Source organism: Galeopterus variegatus, unplaced genomic scaffold, assembly GCF_000696425.1.
Source record: "Galeopterus variegatus unplaced genomic scaffold, G_variegatus-3.0.2 Scaffold132, whole genome shotgun sequence".
NCBI lineage: Eukaryota > Metazoa > Chordata > Mammalia > Dermoptera > Cynocephalidae > Galeopterus > Galeopterus variegatus.
This window is the reverse complement of record NW_007726243.1, coordinates 897317-913838: the sequence shown is the minus strand read 5'-3', so window position 1 is coordinate 913838 and position 16522 is coordinate 897317. Positions and strand designations below refer to the sequence as shown.

At 35.3% G+C, this 16522-nt stretch overlaps 1 protein-coding gene across 6 annotated transcripts in view; it reads left to right on the top strand.

Annotated features, from left to right (window-relative positions):
• BBX (bobby sox homolog (Drosophila)) overlaps positions 1 to 16522 on the top strand; it is a 284645-nt gene that overhangs the window by 174014 nt on the left and 94109 nt on the right. For 5 of the 6 annotated variants that reach the window (XM_008588833.1, XM_008588813.1, XM_008588839.1 and 2 more), the window contains exons 4-5: positions 5312 to 5482; positions 10555 to 10797. In XM_008588833.1, coding sequence (XP_008587055.1) covers positions 5321 to 5482; positions 10555 to 10797 — 405 coding nt within the window. In that variant the 5' untranslated portion in view covers positions 5312 to 5320. Of the gene's footprint in view, positions 1 to 5311; positions 5483 to 10554; positions 10798 to 11569; positions 11625 to 16522 lie in introns of those variants that run through there. The other variant, XM_008588846.1, reaches the window with a different exon arrangement.

The window sequence follows — 16522 nt, the reverse complement described above, 5'->3', positions numbered from 1 at the left end:
GGGGGGGGGGGGGGGGGGGGGGGGGGGGGGGGGGGGGGGGGGGGGGGGGGGGGGGGGGGGGGGGGGGGGGGGGGGTAGAATAGTAAAACACTCATGATAAGTGCTTGACCTAACAAGGTTAAGTATGTCCAAAGCTCACAGGAAAGAGTGGTGGACTTTGACTTAGAGTTTTTACAGAAGGCTTTAGAGAGGAAGGAATATTTGACCTGGGCGTTGGAGGATGAGAAGAACTTTGACAGAAAATAGAATTTTAGGGTGATAAGGAGAAAGTCTTCAATGTGGGGGAGTTTTCTAGCTTTTGTGGCAGCAGGACTCCTTTGAAAGATTGAAAGCAGGTTGGTGCAATTTGTGTGGAAGTACTGAAGCTACCTCTTTATCACAGTTTCTTCAGGCTGTAGACTCTGGAGAAAGCTGTGAAGCTTTGCATCTTAGTTGGACCCAGGAGAGGTCTTACTTGTGGTTAGAATGTGGTTGTATAATGGTGGTATTTCATTGGCCTCCCTTACCTTCCCCTGTTTCACTGGGTGAGAATTTCCATCACTAGGATTCAAATGGGATTTTATTGGACATTTAGGAGACAGTTTAAACTCTAAAATATAACTATGACACAGAGTTAAATTCACACTGTTTTAAAGACTAAAGTGTACTGATTGCCTAGGCTGTAAGACAAGATGATAGAAAAAGACTGAGAGGATCTTATTCACAAAATTTATGACTGTGCCAAGGCACTGTTTCTGACTGTATATCTCTCAGACAAAGGAGAGGAAACTCTCCATCTTTTTTTTTTTTTTTTTTGGTTTCTCAGGCTGGAGATTATATCATCTGGGAAGCATATGGCACACCTTTAAATGGGAGCACATCTGTGCTCTCCCTTTAACAGCATCTTAGTCTGAGTTTGAGCAAGCAGATGCTGCTTGTGAATCTCATGCTTCTTCTAAAAAGCTTGTGAGTAAAGGGGGGATTTACTAACATTGAGTTGAGAACCTTCTAGGCACCATGCTGGATATTATATATGTGTTCTCACAGCTGAGCTATTATTATTCAGTTTTAACATGAGGAGGAAAGATCAGCCAGATTAATAACTTTCCAACAAGTAGTTAGTAGTAGAGGCAGGATTCTAAATGTGGCCTGTCAAGCTCTAGTGTCCTTTATCTTTTCTTTTGTTAAATGTAGTGTTTGCTTTGTACTGTTTTTTTATGATCTTTCTTCTTTAAGTTTCTCATGGAATTTGACCTCAATAAAGGTCTTCATGAATGAGCTTGGTACTTTTGAAGAATATAGTATTTAAATGAAGTCACTTATCCTGGTATAGAAAGTAGGCACACATGGGTTGCTTTGCTTTACAAGATAAATTCAGTATTTTGGATAGGAACCATCTTACCATTTGACAGTCTCAGCAGCAATAATTTTATTATATTGAGTCTTTCAAGTACAGAGTCCATTGATAGTTAAATAACTTAATTTCAATTATTCTAGAGTTACAATGCAGAATGGAAGAATGGCCCCTTTTGAATAATGTCCACCCATTGCTTCCTTTATTGCATATAGATTGTTAGCTTAACTTGTTCTTATTCAAGAACAAGGAGCCAAACTTTAGAATATGTGGGGTTTTTAGTGGCAAAATAATTATAAAATTAGTCTTGTATCACTGTCAAAAGTTAACAATTTTTTCTTATTGTTGAAGATGAGTGATAGTGTCGTCTCAAAATTATGCTTTCTTTGCCCTTGTGTTTCCCACTTTTTAAAATCCTTTCTTTCATTCTTATCTCTTGCTTTCTCACTACTTATTATAATAATCAGGAACATCATTTTTCCCAATATTTTTGCCTTTTTACTACAGTTTGAGAATATAACCATAGGGAATAAAAAATAATTAGATAACTACAAATTAATAAAATGTCCAGTTTATAGTTTGAGGTATTTCCTAGGCATTAGTTTAATTATACTTTTCTTGATTATTTCGTCTGAGGTATACTATCTCTACTTCACTTGTACATTTGCTCATCTTTTGTCTGTGCTTGTACCTACCTTATTTTCCCCCCAGCCCAGGTGGCTGGTGGTTCTCACACACCACATGCCACCTTGGTCTGCATATCATAGTTATACATAGTTTTCAGTCCCCTTTTTTTCCCAGTCAGGAAAGACTATCTGAATTTAGGGAAATGAGAGAGATGGTGGTTAATTTCAAAGCCATCCTAGTATATAAAAATAGTGGGTCATCGCTACAGTTTACCACAGGGATTCATATGGTTGCTTGTGACAATCCTTACAACTAACTGATCTTGATGTTCTGGTGTGCAAGGATGTTTCTGAGCATATAAGGATAAAGTCTTGGACCGTCAGGAAAAAGGCCTAGCAATTGAGATAGAATGTACCCAAATAATTATAGTTCAGGAGAAAATGTAGTAAGTGTCATTAGTAATACAAAGTCTTTCTAGTGTATTTCTTGGTAAGGACAGATTAATTTCTGTATTAGAAATTAGCCTGTGGGCTACATGGAAAGAATTGGGGCAGGGCAGGTGTTGGAGGATAGAAGGATGAATGTGATTATTTTGAACCCAAAAGTCACATATATCTCCCATTAATTTGATTCTTGATATTCTGTTTTCTCTTTAAATACTGAAATTATATGTATATGCATAAAAGCACATTTATACTTGTATATATCTGTGTCTATATATCTATATAAACACATTTGCACATAATTAAATAGAATAATTTAATTAAAAATTCTTGGGCCTAAAGATATATTTTTCTGTAGGCACTAGCAATCACTTTACCCTCTCCACTTAATAAAAGCTGCCTGACTTAGAGTTTTCCATTGATTTCTTTTACTATTTAAAAAATGTGTTATCTCATAAAATATTGGGCCCCCAATATGGGTTTAATTACCATTCAAGCAGCTCATCCTGAAGTGATTAATAAGCCACAAAAATAACCATTTCCTCTTCTCTCTTTCCTCTTTTCTCTGTATAGCATTGGTATTTTTGCAAATTGGGTTGCCTGTGCCGTTTTATTTGTAGATAGAGTGGGAATTGTTAAACGGTCTATAGATTCACAAGTAATCTTTGTTTCTTTATTAAGAGAACACCGGATAACTAATTCCACTTAGAGTTTTCAATAATTTCTTGTACTCTTGAAGAAGCCACACAAGTCATGTAATTACTTTAGATATATAGCAAAAGTTTCTTGCTCAGAAAGCCACAGGAACATATTTTTCTTTTTTTCTCTCTCCTTTTTTCTGTCTTATTTTTCTTTCTTTTTTTCTTGGCTGTGCATGCCTTTCGATAAGTTAATAAGGATTTTTATCAAAATGAAGATTTTGTTTAAAGTTATTTTATTAAAATGAGGATTTTTACTACAGCACAAGAAATAATCTGAATGTCCATAAATAGTGCACTGATTGAATAAATTGATATATTCATATTTTGGAATATTACGTAGCTATTAAAAAATGAGAACAGTTAAGGTGTATTGACCTAGAGAGAAGAGCATGGTATATGCAATCTAAAAATTTTAAATGACTCAATGTTGGTACATGCCAGCTGTCCATACCGCACCCCCCCAAATGTTTTTTTAAAGGCTGTGTTCACTGATATATATTTGTATATGAAAAAGGTATAGAATGACATAGTCTCTAAGGATACTGAAATTGACCAAAGGACAGGTAAACAGCGGGAGATGATTATTAGCAGAAGGGAATCCAGAAATAGATTCATATACATGTAATTTAGTACAGGATAAAAGTGGCATTCCAAGGGAATGGTGGAAATCTGGATTATTTAATAAATGGTGTTGGAACAGTTGGCTAGCTATTTGAAAAAAAGAATAAGCTAGATCATTCTTCTTTTATCTAAACAAATTCCAGATTGATCAAAATTTAAATGTTTAAGATTAAGTCACACAAGTTCTAGGAGAAAACATTAGTGAATATTTTTTGATTTGGAAATGAGGAAGACCTATCTAAGTGTGACCCAAAATCCAAAAATAATTAAGGAAGACAGATAAATTTGCCTATTCCATATTGTTTTGAAAGCTCGAGAACTGGTTGAATATTGATACTGTATGTTCATGGACCCCAATTTCAGGTTTAATATAGCGTTAAAAGTTTAATGGTATCATTTTGCAGACAGTGGAACAATGCAAACATACTGAGCAAAAAGCCACTATCTGATGATTTCAGCAACCATGTTACATTTATAATCTTCAACACTCGTGAACCATTTAAATTTATGACAATTAAATTGGTTTTTTTGCATGAGTATGTTGAAATGATAGTTTGTATATTAATGTTATTTCGAATGAATGATAAATAGCAAATCAGAAAAAAAGTTGTAAGAAAGTATATAAGCTGATATGCAGTTACCTCTGGACTGTGGGGCTGGTTGTGATGAAGAGGACAAACCTTATTTTATGCTGTTTTCACCTATATAATATAAGTATGTGTTGCTTTTATCATTGAGAATAACTTTTTTTTTTTTTTTTTAAGTCACTGAAAAGTAATTGAGACTCTTCGGCTTCTAAAAGATGTTGCCACGTTCATAGCCTGGCTATTTCTTAGCTATTTCATCTAATCACACATTTAAAAAAAGCCAAAAAAACTAGGGAGCAAAACTTAATTACTGGGTTACTATGCATGTATAATAGAGAGACACAAAGGTATTTTTGCTTTGTTTTGTCACAGATGGGCACAGAGGGTGCTCATCCTGCCTGGTGACCTATAGTGTGTTCATGCAGTGAGTACCTGGAGGCAGTACACAGATAATTTTTGAAAAATGTGTGTCATCTTATGAAACAGTTTTATTTCAAATCCAAAACATTTGATTCTTATTAATTACCCATTTAATAATATTGTAAGGACAGCTTTATCATGTTGCAGAATGCAAAATATATGTAAATTGTTACAGCAAAATAGGAGCCATCAGAGAACACCTGGAGAGCCACCTCTGTGAGTGCCACTGCTCCCTTGGGAGGCAACTTTCATGTTTCTTTGGTAGAAAACTGAGAAACAGTATTGAGTGAATATGAACAGGTGAAGGTAATAGGTAATCATCCTAAAGCTTATTTGGGTTTTAAATTCTGAAGTTATGGAGTGGAAGGAAGTAGATTTCACAAAAGGCAAATTTTATTAGCTCAGTTTGGCCCACTAAAATGAATGTTTGATTATGTACTTAGGATTCTCACTGAGTTCAGTAAATGCCTGAGCTTGTAGATAGTTTAGTCATTAAAATTATAATCCAATTAAAGCTAAGGGAGCTAAATAAACTAATTTTAATCAAATTTACTTTAATTTCTCTCTCTCTCACTACAGGTCACAGTAATGAAAGGCAGTAACAGAAATAAAGATCATTCAACAGAAGGAGAAGGGGCTGGTAAACGACCAAAACGAAAGTGTCTGCAGTGGCATCCATTGCTAGCAAAGAAACTTCTTGACTTTTCAGAAGAGGAGGAAGAGGAAGACGAAGAGGAGGACATTGATAAGGTAAGCCCTCCATTTACTATAGAAGTTTCAAACTTATTCGAGCATTCAACAGTATTCTAGAAACTACAGTGTGTGTGGTGTAAAAGATGTTTCTTAAAGTCCGTATAACTTGAATCCTATTTAACTACTTAATTTACATTTTTATTCCATTTGTTGATTGCCTTTAAAAGTATGTGTACTTTCCAATAGTTTACATTGAAACAGATCCTTCTTAAATAGTATTTCTATCAATTAATGATTTGCAGGTAATATTCAAACACAGTGAGATGGGGGAGTAGTCATAAAGTCTGATGTGTTCACCTGGCACCCTTCTGTGGCTTTCATAGCTTCTGCCTGCACTTGCCCCACCAAGCCTCTGGTCACTCACTCTTCCAAGTCCCCTTCTCTGGCTTCATACCTGAACAACTAGCTCTTGTTTAGAAAGCCACACAACCATGCAGGTGACTTTAGAAAGTCACACTTTCCTCCTGGTCTTGCATAACTAGCTCCTTGACATCATCATTCAGGTCTTAGCACAAGGAACACTTCGCCAACAAGACGGGACCTCACCATGCTTTTCCCACCCAGCTCATTCCAAGTCAGAGGGTTTCCTTTATAACACTTATTGCTGTTTGCCATGTGTTTAGCTGTGTACTTGTTTATGTGTGTCTCAGATCAGAATAGCAGCTCAATAAGAGCAGGGGCTTGTCTCTTTTGTTTTCCTCTCTCCCCAGAACTGAGAATGGTACAGTACACATAGTAGGTATTGAATACATACATGCTCACTGGAAGAATAAACAAGAACACGTTTCGTGCCACTACAAACTTTATAAACATATGTTTTTAATATTTTTTAGAACTTCAACATCCAGTCAGCCTTTTTTCCTTGGCTTTGGTCAGCTCCCTCTTCCACTCATCTCAGCAGGAATTATAAACATTTTCCCTGTTTCTTAGACATAGTCTCTGCATACCCCCTACGGTCTCTCTTACTGGTGACTTTTTCTCCTCTTTCACAGAGAAAATAGAGGCCACCAGAAATGACCCTTTCAGCTTCCTCTACACACCACTGCACTTGTCTCACTCCTTGTTCATCTTTTCCTTTTCTGTTTCAGAAAAATAAATTTTATTTCTCCTATGTGAGAAATTGCCAAGTTTATACTTAATTTGATTTTCCTGACACAGTTGCACCTGTTGGTCATTTGGTCCTTGAAGCCAGCTCCTATTTCCATGACGGCACTCACTCCTGTTTCTATTCCTAGTTTCTTTCATTTGGTGCCCCTGCATTATTATGCCCCCAAATGTTGTTGTTCTCTGGGCCTCTAATCTTAATTTTTATCTCCACCCTGGACTTTTCTTCTCAACTCTGGCCTCTTATTTCTGATTATTTACTTGGCAATCCACTTAGATATTAACTAGGAATCTTAGTTTGAATGCATTCAAAACTAAGCTTTTGCTTTTCTCCTTCAAACCTTCTCCTGTATCTTCCCTTTCTCAGTAAATGGCAATTGCAACATTCCAGTTTGTCAGAGCTGAAATTGTGTAGTTCAAACTTAACTTCTTTATTTTGCTCAAACCTCACATTCATCCATCAGTCCATCAGCAGATCTCCTCAGCTATAGCTTCTTCTTTTTTTTTTTTTTTTTTTTTAAAAGATGACTGGTAAGGGGATCTTAACCCTCGACTTGGTGTTGTCAGCACCACGCTCACCCAGTGAGCGAACCGGCCATCCCTATATGGGATCCGAACCCGTGGCCTTGGTGTTATCAGCACCGCACTCTACCGAGTGAGCCACAGGCCGGCCCTATAGCTTCTAAATATATTCCCAACTTGACGCCTTCTTAACAATTCCCTACTGCCACCTTGATCCAAGCCACCACCTTTTTTAGCACAGATTATTGTATTCTACCTCTGTCCCTGCCCCTGTTCTTGCCCTTCTATAGTTTGTTTTCAGAAAAGCAGCCAGAAGGATACTTTAAAAATGTAAGGCCAGTCGTGCTGCTCCTCTGCTTCATGAGGGCAAGGACTTTGTGTGCTCATTGCTCTGTCTGCAGCAACTAGAACAGTGCCTGGCCCTTAGCGGGCGCCCAGTAAACATTTAGTGAGTGAAAGATTAAAGTCATTTAATCCTGTTCTGTTTTCACACCATGGTCAGTGATCTCATCATGCTTCTTTATATTGGTTCCTCAGATCATTAGCTCACAGACTTGGGTAACCACATAGCATACCCCATAGCCACTTCAAATTCAGCCTGCCCAGCCCTGATCTTTCTGCTCCCCACCAGATCTAATTTCTCTCATTTGAGAAAAAATATTCTCTATTGTGTATGAAGAAACCTTGCCACCCAAGCTAGAAACACTCTTCCTTTTCCAACCTTCAAATCCCATTAAATACCAACCACTCTTTGTTCTTCCACATAAATATTGTCTCTGTTTTCACTTCATCATTCCCACTACTACTGCCTGGATTTCAGCCCTTTCCCTTTTTTGCCTAGACAGCTGTAATAAATTTTTAACTGGGTTTTCTAGGTTTGGTTGCTCCTAGTTTTACTCTTAAAATGCATGTTCTACACTGTCGACAGGAGTTACCTCTTTAAAATGCAAATCTAACAATGTCTTTCCCCTGTTTAAGACCACTCATGGCTCTCCATTGCATCTAGCTGTAGGTGCTTGTGTTGATTTCTTACAAAGTATTAATGGTCCTTGGTAAGAGAAAAATAAGTCTAGATAGTTTTTCATCTTCATTTTGTTATTTACTCATGTGTTTATTCACTTTTTGATTAATTTAATGAAATAATATAAACACTAGATAGTAGTTAAATTTTTTTTCTGATGTTTATACTTGGCAAAATAAAAAGCTGGCAATCTATGCCAAACCAAGCATTTTTTATTGGTCCATGTAATCCAGAACCACTGATTTAAAGCATTAAATACATGCTTTTTAACATGGCAGAGCACATTCTTCACGAAGTGGCCCATACTTTCTACAACCTTATCTCCTGGAATCCTGTGCTAATAGTTTATATGCCAGTGCTATTGAACTGCATATTGATGTTTAAATACCTATTAAAGCTTTAATCCCTATTAGTTCCCCATGTCACTCCGTTGACTACCTGACACATTCAAAATCATCTTTCAAAATTTAGCTCAGACATCACCTTTTCTAGGGAGAATTTCTCATACTTCTACCCATCCACTCGTGCTTCATTATCTTGCTGGTTCCTTGTTGCAGTCATCACACTGCCTTTTAATTCATTTGTTTATGAGTTTCTCCCCTCCCAAAACAGTGATCTCCTTTTTTACAGCTTTTAGCTTGAGTTTTATAATTTAGTAACTGAATCAAAAGTTACTCTTTTCTGAAGGGAAAATATAATTACTTCCTAAGCTTATTACGTGATACATTTTTATTCCTAATTTTTCCTTAGCTTCTTAGTTTTAGAATGATAAATATCCCTTCAAAATACAAATCCTTGTTAACGGTTATATACATAAAGGAAAATAAATATGGAGACCTAACCCCCGATAATAATCTATAATGTATTTCCAAATTAGGGAACTGTGACTTTAAGATTTTTCTGTACTGTGTTTGAAGATAATTGATGGTGAATTAATTGCATTTGTAGTACCTACTTTAAAAGACTTTTTAAAAATACCAAATTGGAGTAAGCAATTGTTTTGTCCTAGAGTATCTGCCTATAACAGTTGCCCAATAAACATTGCATGAAAGTACATGGTTGCTTTATAATTGTAATTCTCAAAGTGTGATCCTTAGACCAGCAGCATCAGCATCACCTGGAAACTTATTAGAAATAAATTCTCAAGACCCACTCCAGACCTACGGTATCGGAAATTCTGGGAATGGGACCTAGCAATTTCTGTTTTAACATGACCTCCAGGGATTCTAATGCACACTCAAGTTTAAGAACTATGACCCTACTGCATAATGCAGGACTAACGACTTCCTTGATCCTTCTTGATTTTAACTGTAAAACAAGAAATTAAAGAAATAGGCTTAGTAAGAATCCTGGACTTCTGCTCATAGTGCATTGTTTCCAAGAACCATCATAGAGTCATGTTTTAGCTTTAGAAGATATTTTACAATCCTAATATGTTCTGAGATTCTGTGATCAGAGAGATGTGCATTAAGAAATTTAATCTGGCAGCCATACACACAAAGGATTATAGAGATTAAAAGCAGGAAGACTAGGCCATGGACCAAAGTAGTACTGGGGCAGTGGCAATGAGAATTACACACATGGAATAGACAGATTCAGAGCTTTGTCCATTGAAGTCCATCCAAAGTTCTTGAAGACCTTGAAATAAGGATTGAATGAAGTGCTTAGGAAAAGGGAGGATTCAAAGCTGATTTTGAAGGCTTAAGCCTAGGGGAGTTTATTTTTATCACCATAGCATTTCACTGGACAAGAAAGCTTGATATTTTCAAGCTTAAAAATTTACTATGTAATTCTTCTTTCAAATAATCATGTTAAATGTCTCTTTTGATTCTTTATAGTAGGAAGCTTCACTTGTGATGTGTGCAAAAACATTGAGTAGTCTGTATTAGCTCTTGTTATTTACGTTCGTGTTAAACATTTTCATATTATTAGCTGTAGAAAAGAACTTTCTAAAGGGGAAAAAGACAGGGTCAGTATTCATGTATTTTATGTGGATGTTGTTGTTAATCTTGAGACCCATAAACCACAAAATGGGTTTATTTATTCATTCAACAGTTAGTTAAGTACTGATGTTATACCAGACATTGAGCTAGCCCTGGTGGTTTTAAAGGTAGATAAGAGAGCTTTTGTCCTCAAAGAGCTCCCTGTTTAGTAAGAGAGAAAAAAATGTAAGCAGTTATAACAATATATGCTGTAATAGAGACATGCACAGGTTGCTATAGAAACTAAGCAGAAGGATACCTCATAAGTTAGTTACCAACCACTAACAATGGTTGATGGTTTTTAAAAAACACTTTTCTCCAATTTTTAGGTTATCTAAATGGAATCAAGAAAAAATAAAGTTTGCAAACCAAGACTAATTGTCAAATCAAAATTGTCCAAGATGTGTTAAACATCTGGCTTTTGTTTTGGTTGGTAATAGGTTCAACTTCTTGGGGCTGATGGCCTAGAGCAAGATGTTGGTGAGACTGAAGATGATGAATCACCAGAACAACGAGCCCGGAGACCAATGAATGCATTTCTTTTATTTTGCAAACGCCATCGCTCCCTTGTACGTCAGGAACACCCCAGGCTTGATAACCGAGGTGCTACCAAGATACTAGCTGATTGGTGGGCTGTTCTTGATCCAAAGGAAAAGCAGAAATACACAGACATGGCAAAGGAGGTAGGTTATGATGATGAGGTTTTATGGTGGCTATGAGCAACTAGTCCCAAAACTCCAAGTCAGCAAATAGGGAGCACCTGTTGAATGTCTAGCAACAAGTAGGTAATCCTGAATCAGGTGTTCAGTGAAAACACAAGAGCTTTCTTTGTTCTTGTGCCTGTGTTCCAAGTCTACATTGGAAATGCTGGTGGAGGTGCCAAGAGCAATTCATTACCAAGAAGGTTTTTCTCATTGTCTGTAACCCCACTGATTGATATAAGGGATTGATTTATTATGAATAGTTTATTGTGAATGGCTTACGATGAATGGTGACTTATTTATTATGAATGTTTTTTTGTTTTGTTTTATTTTTTCTTTTAAGTTTTTCTAGGAACTCAGCTTCTGCTGTCAGAGAATACCAAAAGTGAGCCTTAGGTTCCTCTAGTTGTATCATGGGAAAGAGTCTTGATCTAATTCTGATGCTAAATATCTTTGTGAACATATATGTAGAAGTCAATCTCTGGGCTTCACCTTCTTTTTCTTATTTTTTTAATGTTGTTAGAATCAGGAAATTGGATAAAGATTTGTACTCCTTCCAGCTGTAACATTTTTCGGTTTTGTAATAAACACAGTTATCTAGAGATATGCTTTGACTTGTTTCTTTCTGTTCTGTAGATAGTGCAGCATGAATATTTAAAACCAATAAATGAATGAATGGCAGTGGAACAGGATGTACTATGATGTGTGCATGCTTGTAAACACTGTAGGCAGTAGTTGTTGAGAAGCATTTCCATGCTGAAAGGCCGTTCAGAGAGGCGGGACATTAATCAATTCCAAAATGATAGCAGGTACTAAATTTCTTCAAAAAATGTAGACCGGTTCTGTTTCTAAATTAACCTGGAATAAATGTGATATCATTCCACATTTAAATGTATTATGAATGGATTTAGCCCCAAATAAGGGATAAGCAAAACAATATCATTGTGGTTAAATTCAAAAGGAATGATCCTTACAGTATTTCTTCAGCATTGTAAGTTGCAAAAATCTTGACTCATGAAAACTCCTGCCACCCAAACATTTGGTTAAGTTTTGTGAAAAAATTAACCAGCAGGGTACAAAAGACGAGAGTTTCAAGACATTTTATTAGTCATCGCAGTATGAAGAAAAATACTTTCAATTGCTATGGTTTTATTGAGTTTAATAAGCTAACATGCAACATAAAAATTTCTTATGAAATGTTCAGGGAAATTTGAATCCAGAGTAAATGAGTAGCATAGTTGCTATATAATGAAAGATCACACAAGGCTGCAGGAATTGACTGTTGTTACAGACAGGATTTTACTATGTAGGGAATCTGGAAAATTTAAATCAATTGCAGTAACCTGCATTACTTTGAATGTTTCAGTAGATTGCCACTAGCATAACAGTAATTAACAGTAAAACTTTCCCATTAAATAGACTTACCTCTTTTCGTAGTCATGCTTATATCTTAACAATTATCTGAAACCTCATAGGGGACTGCATAAACTTCCTATAATTAAACATTTGAGTTTGTTTTGGTGTTGCTGTTTTTTGGATAATATGCAGCCTGTTCCCAGTATATTGTTTGCCTTTTCTTAAATACTGCTAATTTACAAACCCAATAGGTGGCCACTTGTAAGAGGAGGAATTTCTTTCATACAGGAAATCCCTTACTAATTACTTAATTAGGTTCACAATATTTGCCATTGTGGTGCTATAATGAAATCTGTTAAGGTGGCCCCCTGCAATCTACTAAAAGTGGAGACCATAACTGAATGTTCTGCATTACAACTTGCCTTGTTTATAATTGCTCTTAGGAAATGTTGCCTTGTTTCTACTGTAAAGTGTACAAGATACAGCTCCTTTCAAAACTATTACACAATAGGTTTCTATTCATAAGTGATTTTTACTTGTTTCAACTTATTTACTAAATGGTTTTGAAATTACGTTTAAGTGCATGTAATTGTGCTGGTGCTCTTTGTGTTAATATCGCAGCCTTAATTGGAATGTCAGTTCAGTCAACAAGTACTTATTAAGTGGCTTACCAGGTTTTGTGGTGGTTGCTAGTGAGACAAAGCCAGTGATTAGTATAGCCTTTGTTCCTCAAGTCTTCCCCCCCCACACACACATTTTTAAAACTGTTTTAGATGTGTAAACTTTTAATTTTAAAACCCAAATTTTTAATGTTCACTTATCAGGCACAAGACATATTCTTTCACAGTATAGTGTGTGTGAATGGTGAATGCTTTTCACCAATATCTATCCTGCTGTAATTTGAGTAAGAAATTATTTTTTCCTTTTTCTTTTTGTTTCTAAAAGAAGCATATTTAAAAAACAGGAATGAGTAATAATTAATACAATTTTGGAGAGGTTCCTGTTAGATTACAAAAATTTCCTCCCACCCTTTCTTTGTTCCTGATTATCATATATAAGTGGATCTGGTAAGACGAAGCAACTGTTCTGGGATTTGTTTTCAGTTTCTTGAATTATTATTGCCCATTACTAATTTATATTGTTGGGAAAAAACATGGTTGAATGAGAGGTTCATGCATCCCTTGATGAATCTTATTAGAGCAGTAATTTGTTATAAGTAATCTAAAAAATACTATCCTAAGGATATAACGTGGGTTGCTTTTTAAATTCAACAATGTGCGTGGTGGTGCAGTGTTGTGGATGTTCACAGGTACTAAGTTTTGAATGTGTGGCTGCCTGTCAGGAGGCTCAGAAACAATTTTACCTTTCCTTTTAACATCTTTATGTATGTACTTTCATAAATATAGAAGTACGAATCTCCGCATGTTTGCCTAGGATATGGCTGGAACCTTCCATTTGTCATTTAAACTAATGATCATGATTAATGAATTGACAATAAATTTAGAGGATTACACATCTTGATCTTCAGCTAGAACAGAGGTAATGCAAAGAGGAGGGGAGGATCTAGAAAGTTAAGACCATTTGAATGGCTTTTATGATACCCCCCTCTTTTTCTTTAGGATCAAAGGCATGAGGCAGAAGAATGCATGCATCTTTGACTGATTTGTTCATTCCATGCTTGGTGTTTTAAGTAAGCACAAACGTGTAAATTCAGTTGTGATTATCTCCATGTTCAGAGCAGGAATAAGGCTCTTGAGTTAGTATCTTAAACACAATGGAGCTGGGATACTCTTTTCTGTTTGTCTCTAGTGTCCTTTTAATATATCTTTATGTCTTACCCATTTTAGATGCCTGAGAGATAAGTAGATTTAGGTAAGTTTGGCAAAAATGCTGACAATAAAATGTTATGAATCTTACAGAAAGATTACAGAAAGAATCTTACAGAAAGAGTCTGCTTGTTCTGGAGAGAGGGATAAGTGGGGGTAGATCAGGAATGGCTTTATAGAATAGATAGAATTTGGCCTGGGCTTTCGTACAGGATTCAGAAAGAAAGACAAATATAAGACCATATGTGGGAAAGTGAGACCAATTTCAGGAGCCAGAAAGTTCGTTTTACCTGGAGCCTAGGTTAGTAGGAGAATAACAGGAAATAATGATGTAAGGGTAAATAAAGCAAAAGTCATGAGAGAAAGGCTAAAAAGTTTGGAGGTTCCGTTGCATGCCAGTAAAACAGCTATGGAATTATATGCAATAAAATACAACTTTTAAGATAAACTATTTGTTTTTGTGAACTACCTTGTTTTTTGTAAATGTTGGTTGCTATCAGTACTCTGGGAAAGATTATCATTACCACAAAACTCCATGTTCTTCAAGACATAATCTATTTTTACTTATTTGCAACTGGGATAATTTTTGTTAAGACCATTTATTTTCTTGTTTTGCTTTCATCTGACATGATTTCATCTGCAGAGAAGATACACTCATTTTTTCACGTATTACAATCTGGAGAACTTTTATTAACTGTTATCTGTCATGCTTAACGGAATTTGTATTGTTGCAAGCATGTTGAAGCACTTTGCATACTGTTAAAATAGAGTGGTACCTCATTTATCCAGGATCCTAGAGATATATAGGTGCTGTACATAAGTGATTCGCTTTTTTATTTTATATATTTATCCTAGAAATTTTATTTAAAATTTTGTTTACATTCTTCCTTATTTGAAGTATTCAGAACATCTTTTTAATTTTTTGGAAAAGGTCAACCCATTATTTCTAAACAGGAATTATCATCAGTGATTTGGTGAGACTTTTGTGAATAATTGACTTATATATAAATTTTTTTGTTTTGTAAGTAATTCTCAACTATTTTGTTCTTTGGAATATTCTCTCTTTGCTTTTCCTTGGGTTTTTTCTTTTGGGTCCACCCTCAGCTATCAGTTGACATTTCTGTCCTCTGTCAGATACTTTTGGCTACCTCTAATCAAATGACTTCCTCTGTGTGGGGCTTTCTGAGTGTGGCTTGATTAGGGGCACCACCACTTTTGGGGGAAATGGGTAGAAAACCAAAGATTTAGGCTCCATGTTTCACAATGTTCCTAGTTTCTGAGACCTTTTCCATTCCTGTATTCCAGATATCAGGACTTTCTTACTGTATTTAAAAAATATATATTCAGGTGTTTATTTTTGAATAATAAAGTTTTGAATATTGCTCTGTCATATCCAGAGTTCTTTTATAAACATTTAACTTAATCTTCAGAATAATCCCACAAGTTAGATATTATTTTCCAAAAGCTAAAGGGTAAGGACACTGAGGCCCAGAAAAGTTAAGTGACTTACACAAGGAAGCTCAGTTAGCAGTAGTAGAGCTGGGATTCTCGTACTTGACCTTCTCCTATCTCAGACCTTTTTGAATTTCTACATCTGTAAAATGGCAGCAAATGTACCTGCCCTCACATGTTCAATGCAAGATGCAAATAAGGAAATGTTCATGTAAGCTTTATGCAAAATTTAAAACTCTATACATATTACTTTTAGAGTTACTTCTGATAAGCAACCTTATGTTTCTGTTTGATACTTCTCTGCCTAATAATTATTTACTGTTTTTATTATGAACTGTTAATACATTGAATGGCTGCTAAAATGCAAGATTAGTCTTTGAAACACAAGAATCAACGAAACTATATCATTTGCCCAAGTTGGCAGAGACCATCCAATGTGGTTAACATAGCCTCTAACAAAATGGATGTTCAATTAAGTGATCTAACTACTTGATTTAGAAATTATCAGTTCATTTGCTCATTGTTAAGTAAATGCTAGTATTTAAATATTCAAATCAAATAAAATTATAAGATTTTTTATAACAACTTCATAGCTAGTGAGTAATAAATTGAGAATTTAAACTGATTCTTTCAAAACTCATTTTGGTATTTGGTTTCTGATGTCAATTTTTAGATTGATTGAGGGACCCAATACCCAAATATCATGAAGATGTTACTAGAGTAAATCCTGATTACTTTGGAATTTATAATCATCATTCAGAGGGATGTGTGTAAAAGTTAACTTCTGCACAATTTGAAAAACTTTGCGAATTTATGCTGCAACCTATTTTGTAAGGAGAAAGTTTAAAGTGTATAAGAAAATTATTAAACCTAAGTGAATTTTTAAGAAAACATAAGCATTTTATAATTCAAATTAGTTAACATATGAATAACACATCTTTATCCCTTAATACGTTTTTAGAAAGGGCCTTTACTAGATGTTTCTTCACCCAGATCTCTATCTACTTTTTAAAGAGTAACAAAATTGCATTTTTTTTTTTTTTTTTTTTTTTTTTTTTTTTTTTTTTTTTTTT